Consider the following 9,682-nt stretch of genomic DNA (forward strand, 5'->3'; position numbering starts at 1 on the left):
TGGGAGGATTACTTGAGCCCAGGAGGCAGAGGTTGCAGTGAGCCAAGATTGCAACATGGCACTCCAGCCTGGGTGACAGAGCAAGACCCTGTCTCAAAAAAGTGAAAGTGATACAAGCAACACTATATACATAAAATCAGCGGATATAGTCCGTATCTTCCACGCCCTACCCCTGACAGCCTCTGGTTTTAGTCCTTAAGGACCAGTGGGACTAAGTTCTCAAGTGAAGCCAGGTTGGCGAGGGGTGGGTGGTGGCAGGCAGAGGTTGGATCTGCTGAACCCAGTACCTCTATTCCTAAAAGTTCCCTCTGCTCAATGCCATTAGCTCCCACCTGGCTTCCTCGGTGCTTCATCACTCTTCTGTGGCAGCAACTACCCATGTGCAAACACAGCAGGAGCAATATTGCTACCAGAAAGCTGGCTGGCACAGCAAATGCTGCCCTGCCAGCACAGCAGCAGTGGGGGCAGTGAGGACATGGTGATGAATATCGGCAAGAAGCTGGTGAAACTACACTGTGGCAGCTGCTGGGGCTTGCCATCCACCTTGCCACTCCTGAGAACAGTCCCAAGTGTCAGAGTAGTAGGCTCCAGCCAAGGACAGCTAGGACTGGGAAGAAGTGGGAAGAGAGTAGGCCCAGGCTCTGGGGTCAATGGCATAGGGCAAGTTAGCTGGATGACATAGGACAAGTTGCCTAACCTCACTGAGCCTCAATGCTTTCATCTGAACATAAAGATAATAATAGTTCCTATTATTGTGAAAATTCAACAAGATTATGCATACGAAGCACCTAGTACAGTACCCGAATATGGTGAAGACTCTGCAATTGTTGACTCTTCTCATTATTTTAAGCCCTGGGCCCAGGCTCATGAAAGGGTTAGAAAATTGTTCCTTCTGAGGATGCACTATTTAAAAACCAGGCCAGGACCAGCCTGTTTCTTGGCACAGGTTCCTTTAACAACAGAATACTCCTGCCCCACACCAGTGCTCAGGACTCTCCCAAGAACAATATTTCAGCAGCACTGAGCCGAGCAGCAGAGCCCAAAATAGCATTTGCAGAGCGAGGCACATGTCACTGCCTCTCTGGTGCTTCAGAAGTGCAGGGAAAGAAAGTTTTCAATCACTTGCTCAGAAACCACGGCCACCCACCACCTGCCTTCCTTCCAGGGCACTAAGATGCTGCAATCTCTGTTCTGCTGGAAAACGAAGGTCCCTGAGCCCTGCAGCAGCAGCTACCACTCTGACGGACCATGCTGTTTCCCTCCCGCAGGCCAGAGAAGAGCAGCCTGAAGGAGCAGCCCTCTGGGGACAAAGGACATATGCAGTTTGAATTCAAAGTGTGTTTTGTGGGGACAGGGCTGGGCCTGATACCTGGCCGAAGGGCCTGCCACTCATGCGTCGGGTGGAACACCTCCAGGACTTCGGCATCCAGCTCTTCCTCAGCTTTGGTTTCTTTTCTCTCCGTTTCTTTGGTGCTGCTCTTCTCTGGGTTGGTCAGGGCAAACTCCTTCTGAGAAAAGAAAACACAGGGCATGACCCACCGCAACTAGGCACCAGGTAAGCAGAAAAAAAATGGCCTAGGGTGGCACGTTCTTTTCCTCCATGCCCCTCTCCCCCACAGCCTGATATGTCTGGACACTCGCAATTCCTTTCCCAAGGTCAGCCTCAGAACCAGCACATGTGAGGTGATATGGCTAAATGAATGCAGCATGTTGTCCTGTGCATATGTGGTACTTTTGAAAATGCACAGGGAATGACTCTAGAAGATCCCATGTATCTTGAGCAGGTTAAGGGAACACATTAGGGACAGGGGCTGGCAAAACGAAACAATAAGAGCCTTTTACTTTTTGACATGCTATTATACTGTTTGATGTTTAAAACTCGCACATATTATTTTTACAATAAAAATAAACATATTTAGAAAAGAAAAAAACACATACATGAATGGGAGAGTAAGGCCTCAAATGGCCACTACAGATGTACAAAAGCTGGCAGCTAAGGCCCAACTGATTCCCAAGCAGCCCAGCAGGGCACAATTCCCCAGTGTGCCTATGAGCCATTGCAAACCATGGAGGAAGCGTGCAAGTGGGAAGGAGAGAATCCAGCTGGGCTGAGGGAGGAAGATGCTCAGGTTGGAAACCACTTCCTAAAACCTGTTTCCTTCCACCCTGTGCAGAACATAGAGGATTAATGAGATGGTGTCTCTGGAGCATTCTCAGCTCAGGAGACAGCGATGCAAGATAAATACAAAGTATTATTCATTTTGCTCTTTCCTGGACTCTCATCCTTCCTATCCCATTTTTAAACCTGTTCTTGCAAAAAAAGTAATAAAGCCTCAGGAAATTCGAACCAGAGGGTTCCGGAGCTCTGGGAAATTACATTTGGGAAAACAAGGAGGAACCCACATTAGCACATGGGGAGGTATTTCAGCCTGCCCACCTCCCCTGTCATCACTTTTTCTCTGCTTCCCAATCCCTCCCCTACTAATAAAAAGTATATTTCTTGGAATCTTCCTATGAGCCCAGACCCGTGCTGGGTACTTTACATAGATCTCATTTTGGTCTCCCAACAATTCTAACCACAACTGGGAGATGTTATATGCATACATCTGTAAAGTTATTTAACTTTCAACTAACACCTCATTCTCAGCCGGGCGTGGTGGCTCACACCTATAATCCCAGCACTTTAAGAGGCCAAGGCAGGCGGATTGCTTGAACCCAAGAGTTCAAGACCAGCCTGGGCAACACCGTAAAACCCCACCTCTACAAACAATACAAAAAAATTAGCCAGGTGTGGTGGTGTATGTCTGTAGTCCCAGCTACTTGGGCGGCTGAGGCAAGAGGATCGTTAGAGCCCAGGAGGCAGAGGCTGCAGTGACCTGAGATGGCACCACCACACTTCAGCCTGTGTGACAGAGCAAGACCCTGTCTCAAAAAAAAAAAAAAAAAAAGTGCCTCGCTCCAGATAAGGACTCCCTCCTGCCTGGGTCCCTCAATGTCTGATCTTTAGTTGTCGAGGAAAGGTTAAAATGTTAAGGTGCTGGTGATGACAATGTAGAGCTCCTCCAAGAATTTTTACATTTTAACAAGAAATAAAGGCATGAAATTTAGATGGCAGAATTTCAGGCCTTACTAAGGACCAATAAGGAAAATATCTTGGCAAGAAGAAGCTCTCAAATCTAACCACACCTGGGAGATGTTATATGCATAGTTATGAGAGGCACTGACTCCAGCATAGTGGTTAAGATGCTGGAATAACTCAAATCCCAGTTTCTTGTGTCTCGGGAAAGTTATTTAACTTCCTAAGCTTCAGTTTCCACATTTTCAACATGAAAATAATAACAACATCTAGCTCATAGTTAGATGAGGTACTACATTGTAAACCACTGGCTTTGGGTACATGGTGGCTGCTACTATTACTTATGAAGGCAGTCATAGATTCCAGGCTGTGTTGTGACATCCAGGAGTGACTATACAATATGGCATCATTCAAGCAGGTCACCTGCGCAGCCTGGTGCCTCAAACCCCTCCTATCCCTTCAACTTAAAGTTTGCACAAATCTGAGCTCAAAAGAAAACTAGGAATAGAAGAACAGGTGTGCTTATGAGACTACAGAGAAGACTGACTGGCAGGAGGCATCCTCCATTCTGAGGACATGGACATCAAGAACTTCCAACAGCTGAGTTTCCAGAGGGCAGGCACCATGTCAGTCTCCTTCATCACCCCCATGCCTAGCACAGGGCTTAGTTTGAAGCTGCTGAAAAAACAGATGAATGAATGCCCCTTCCCATAGGCAGGTGTGTCTTCTGGGTGCCTTAGACTGAGGAAAGCCCAAAGCACCTGAGTCTGCTCCAGGTACTTGCCTCACATTCCAGAACAAAGACCACCCTGTCTGCTAAGTACCCAGAGCCTACATACACTAGGATCAGCCCTGGTCAGAAGCATTAGACCGCAGGACAAGGAGAAAGTTAATAAAATTTACCTTGGAGGTGTGTCAATGAAATGCCCCAGGGGCCAGGCAGGGATGCAGGGAAATCAGTGGACCAGGTGTAAACAATAGGGAGTGGTGGGACTGCAGAAACTGGAGCCCTCTTGCCTTGACTAAGGGAAGCAGCTGCTACTCAGCTGGTCTACCACTGTCACGCAGGCATTCAACTTGAAAACAGAAATCCAGATTTTTATGTGAAATGTTCTTATTTTTAGAACACTAAGAAGGCCAAACTAAAATATCTAAGCATCAATTTGCAACCTTTTTTTTTTCTTTTAATTTTTAGTAGAGACAAGGTCTCCCTGTGTTTCCCAGGCTGGTCTTGAACTCCTGGACTTAAGCAATCCTCCCTCCTCTGCCTCCCAAAGTGCTGGGATTACAGGCATGAGCCACCACACCCAGCCTCAATCCTTGTTTCAGTTTACCTATTAGCCGGATAATTTCTGGCAGGCTGTAAGCAAGCAGCAAAATTCTCATCAAGAGAAGCAGAAAGGGGTAAGGGAGATGGTGATAAGAAGGTAGCACAGGAAATCCTCCAAAATCCAGGTAGGCTGATGTTCATTTTAACTACTAAGGGTTCGGAAAGCCTCTTTTTCTAGATTTCATTAACAAGATTAATAGAGTGGATTCAAGAAGGAGGGTTAGAATGAGACTGATGAACCACCGAGCTACATGCTTCAAGTCCTAAGGAGGCCAGACTCTTTTGCAACAATCCTGTCACTGTTCAAAATGTTTTTTGCACCTCCTCTTGGTATCATCTTTGAATCAGATTTTAAGACACAAACACAAAATCTGTACATTTAAAAGTATATTTTAAAGTACACCTCAGTTTTTAGTGGAGATTGACACAAAATTGGTTCTCCCCTATCTATGCTTACCCTGTTTACGAGCCCTGGCTATAAAAGTCTTTAGATGCTTTGCCCAAAACACACCTAGCTATCCTCAAAGGCCAAGGGCTCAGAAGCATTGAGAGAGGTTCAATGATATGAACAAACCACAGGCTGGACAGTGAGTTCAAAAGCAGAGTTCCAGAAAAGGTTTTGAGAAAAAGCAGCATCAAGAGGATGAGGTTGTAATGATAACAGCAGCTACCATTTATTAAGCCCTGATCATATGTCAGGCACCGGGGCAAGATGCCTTCCATTCCTCAATTCATCCAAGTGTCATCTGTGAAGCACATCATATTAGTCCCATAGGAGGACAGATATGGGGCTTTTCAAAATCACACTGCTCAGAAAAGCAGAGCAGAGATTGAAGTCCAGACCTGCCTGGCTCCAAAGCCCATACACAAGTTTTGACTCACTGCTATGATTCTTTCTTGGTCAGATGTCCTAATAAGTTGTGCCCTGAGAGCTGAGGGAATGACGCGGGATACTGAGATCACCTTAGCATATCTACCAGCACATGCCCTTCCTCGGCAAAGACTTCCATGGGCCAGGTAAGAAACCATAGTCCCAGTGAAAGAACAAGCACAACTAGCCTCACTCTGCCTAGGCAGTGTCCTGAACAGGAGAGAGAGAGAGGCAGGCCAGCCCTTGGTCAGCTGTGAAGTAAACCCCGTGCTCTGGTGCCTTCCCAGCTGGCTTCTCAGGGCTGCCTTCCACGCTGGATCATCAGTGCTCTCTTCTCCCTATCACCATCATTCCAAACACCAATTTCCTCTCAAGTGACTGGCAAGAAATCCTAGCTAAGGTGTTAGCTGACAACAGCTTACCATGTCACACTTCCTTGCGCTTGTATCCGAATAAGAGATTCTTAAAAACCAAAGCCTTCAAGATCCAAGAGAATGAATGAATCTCTAATGGTGGGTTGACAGACACTGTAACAGAGACAGACTGCCAGGGCAACGTTTTGGGACAGAAGCCTGCTTGACACAGCCCAAATTAAACCATAGAAGCAGCATCCCCATACTAAAAAACAACAGCTGACATTCATTAACCATTTATTGGCCATATTGTGCCAGTTTCAATGCCAGGTGCTTTATATATAATCATATTTAATCTACACTAAAACCTTAAGAGGGAGGTACCAACCCTGTTTTACAGATTAGGAAACAAAGCTCAGAAAGGGTCAAACTGCCAAAGTGGGAGGCAAAAGGGATCTTACGAAGGGCCTGTGCGCCTTCCATAAGGCTCCACTACTGTACCCGCCTCATTGTTTACCACCTTTTTCAAGGCCAGTAACACACAACCACAGCCCTTCAGCATCTACATGCCTCCTGAGATGTGGCATCCCGGGGAAGTACCACAGCAGGAGCCAGGAAGGAAAGCTGGCTCCAGATCATACTGTGATACACACAGCCGGCCTTTCCTGGGTGGGCATTAACCTGCCCCAATGCCTTTGGGGAGGACAATTCCAGGTCATCAGGAGCACTTACCTGGACTCCAGGCTCTGAAGAAAGGATCATAACCACCTCCACCCCATTTTCACTGTTGTGAAGGTGGCTGGCTGCATAATTTAGATTTTAAATGACATCAGGGCAGCAATTTTTATGGTATGAGAGAAAAGATGCTTCAACTCCTACTTGTGCTTAGCACATGATGAAAGATTATGACAAATGGATACAGCTTAGGAACAGACATAAGGATAAAAGCAGCTTCTGTTGATGAAAGTCAGTATTAACATTTTTCTGAGACTAGACTCAATAGAGCTAATATAAATGGGCCAGAATAATTATGCTCTGAAAGCTCATCTATTTGGTTGGACTATTATCCAAAAGGGACTTCCTAACTCGGTCCTTAAGTAAATTCATCAGCATGCCTTTGTTAATTGTGCATCTGCTAAAGCTCACGATGGGGAGCATGGCATCCTCATGAGGTACAAGTTGGGGAGGGGACACAGCCCTGGGCCCTCAAGGTTCTTTTCTGGGCCATTCCACCGCCAACCCATGCCAGAGACAGCCCCAACCTCACGCTGTAGCCAGTCCCATTCTCAGGGGCCCCTGGGATCCCATTCTTACTGTCCTTGAAGAATAGGCAAATAAACAGCACCAACAGGATCTCAGAGGGCATTAAAAACTTAAAAGGACTCGTGACTCCTAACTGTATGTTTTCTCCTGCTCCACAAAGTGGGGGGAAAGGCAGAGAGGAAACAAATGATTTCAGAGAGAAGGTGGAAGCTTGCCATGAGCCAGAGGTGAACCACAGCTAAGCTGGATTGTTATTAAATTCATCACAATTGTCATTTGCACTTCAAGGACCTCCCGCTCCAGAGCTTCCAGCGCTTTATCCAACATTTAGTGGGAGCCCTGGGGGTTGGGGAAGGTGGCCAGGGGAGGGTGAAACTGTCAAATAACTGACAGTGGGAGCTTATCAAGGGAGAGGAGAGGGAGGGCATTAGGAGCTGGTCAAGGGCAGGCTGTTGCTGGGACAAGCCAAGTAAACAGGGCCAGGAACCGTAGTGTGCTGCAGCCAGGCCAAGCTCAGGGCCTTTCTGGGCATTCTCCTCCTGCCAGTGGCAATGGCAGAAGCCCTGAGCAGTAAGCTCTAGGTTAATGAAGTGTGGCCCAGAAAGAACAGGGAGCTACAGACAAAAGGAAGGAGGATACGGAGATGGAGATGAACTGAGAAAGTACAAGGGAGAGAGGAGTAGAGGAAGAAAAAGAGTCTTACTTGGAACTGATGCCCACCACACAGGCACTCAGCTTTTGGGAAGAATCCTGACATTCACAGCTCTCACAAACTGGCCGTGTGATTTTGGCCAAGTTACTTAATGTCTCTGAGTTTTAGTCTTCTCTTCAAAAGGAGAATAAAAACTGTAGCTGCCTACTTCATAGTGTTGTTGGGAGGATTAAATGAGAATACATTTAAAGCACTCACTACAAGGTTTGGTAAATGGAAGATTATAATTATGAATTTATCATCATCATCATATTTTCCCCAAAGGGAAACTGTGTCATAAGCTTTAAACAGAGGCCAGAAGACACAGGGATGGGGAGGAAGAAGTCTACCTACTCCATGATCCACTGCCAGCCACACTCACATAAGAAAGAAACACAGAGGCCCACCCTACTCCCACAACAGCCCTGGTGACAGGGAGGCCTTCTCAAGACCTCATCAAGGGTCCCTCCCATTTGCAATAAAGATACTTACCAGGTTCTGATGACTGAGGCGGAAGGTGAAGCAGGCGGCCATCAGCAGCCCAAGTAGCATGCCCAGAGGAGCCATCCTAGATGAAGGCAGGCTCTGGGGAGCCGTAGTCAGGGACCTGCAGGTGCAAGCATAGACAACAGAAGGTCAATGAAAAGCTAATGCTTGGTTCCCCCGCACTGTGATTCCCATGTCGTCACTTGCTCACATGTCAGACATTTCCTGCACAGAGGTATAACGAGTCTTCTACCACTTCTAGATAATTCTGAAGCCTCCATCTACCATGGTGGGTCCAGCCATCCAACAAGAGATATGCCCTGGCTAGAACCATACAGTCGATCAGGACTCCTGCATAAGCTATTACAGCCCTAGTCCCTTCCTTCTTCATTAGAACTTGTTATCAGGTTGTGGCGGGTGGTCTTGACTATAAGGAGAGAGGGAAACTAACCAACTGATCTGCATGTGAACAAACATGGGCACAAATCCACATAAGCCTTTATAACCACCCACTTCTAAAACACACCCATTATCCTACCTGAAGACAGATGGCATCAATATCCTCTAAGACAGCAAAGTTCGATATTCCCAAGTCACAAAACCTCTCACATCAGCTTTCAAACAGTCAAACAAATAAAAGTACAAGCCCCAGTAGCTATTAAAAGGACAGGCAAAGGTGGGAGGATCACTTGAGGCCAGAAGTTCACGACCAGCCTGAACAACACAGTGAGACCCTGTCTCCACAAAAAATTAAAAAAACAAAAAAATTAGCTAGGCATGGTGGTGTGAGCCTGTAGTCCCAACTATGTGGAAGGCTGAGGCAGGAAGACCACTTAAGCCCCAGAGGATGAGGCTGTAGTGACCCATGACTGCACTACTACAGTCCAGCCTGGGTGACAGAGTGAGACCCCATCCCTCCAAAAAAAAAAAAAAAATTAAAAGAATATAAGGATGGAAGGACATCCCATGTTCATGAATTAGAGACTTCATACTGTTAACAACAGTACTATCCAAAGCAACATACAGATTCAGAGCAATCTCTGTTAAAATCCCAATGGAGAAACTCATCTCTAAAACTCATATGACATTTCGGGGGACCCAGAATAGCCAAAACAATCTTAAAAATGAAGAAAGGGTCGGGTCTGGTGGCTCACACCTATAGTTCCAGCACTTTGCAAGGCCAATGGGTGGAGTGCCTGAGCTCAGGAGTTCAAGACCAGCCTGGGCAACATGGCAAAACCCCATCTCTACCAAAAATACAAAAATTGGCTGGGTGTGGTGGCACATGCCTGTAGTCCCAGCTACCTAGGAGGCTGAGGTGGGAGGATCGCGTGAGCCTGGGAGGCAAAGGTTGCGGTGAGCTGAGATCGCACCACTGCACTACAACCTGGGCAACAGAGTGAGTACCCATCTAAGAAAGTAAAAGAAGAAAGTTAGAGGACTCACTCTTCCTGATTTCAAAACTTACTACAAAGCTATAGTAATCAAAGGGTGATACTGGCATAAGGATGGACAGACAGACCAATGGAATAAAATTGAGAGTCCAGAAATAATGTCATATATGGCCAATTTTTGACAATGGTACCAAGACCATTCAATGAGAAAGGATAGT

General features: G+C 46.5%; 1 protein-coding gene across 1 annotated transcript in view; it reads right to left on the bottom strand.

Moving 5' to 3' along the window:
• The window catches only part of SIL1 (SIL1 nucleotide exchange factor), a gene marked incomplete at its 5' end in the record, with an annotated part of 179,223 nt that extends 171,028 nt beyond the window's left edge, over window positions 1-8,195 (bottom strand). Inside the window, 2 exon segments of the mRNA NM_001280399.1 lie at window positions 1,370-1,508; window positions 8,077-8,195. Of these exon segments, the coding sequence (NP_001267328.1) occupies window positions 1,370-1,508; window positions 8,077-8,151 (214 nt within the window).
• Window positions 8,196-9,682: the final 1,487 nt, after the last annotated feature.

This window comes from Pan troglodytes, chromosome 4 (assembly GCF_028858775.2).
Source record: "Pan troglodytes isolate AG18354 chromosome 4, NHGRI_mPanTro3-v2.0_pri, whole genome shotgun sequence".
In the NCBI taxonomy this organism is placed as follows: domain Eukaryota; kingdom Metazoa; phylum Chordata; class Mammalia; order Primates; family Hominidae; genus Pan; species Pan troglodytes.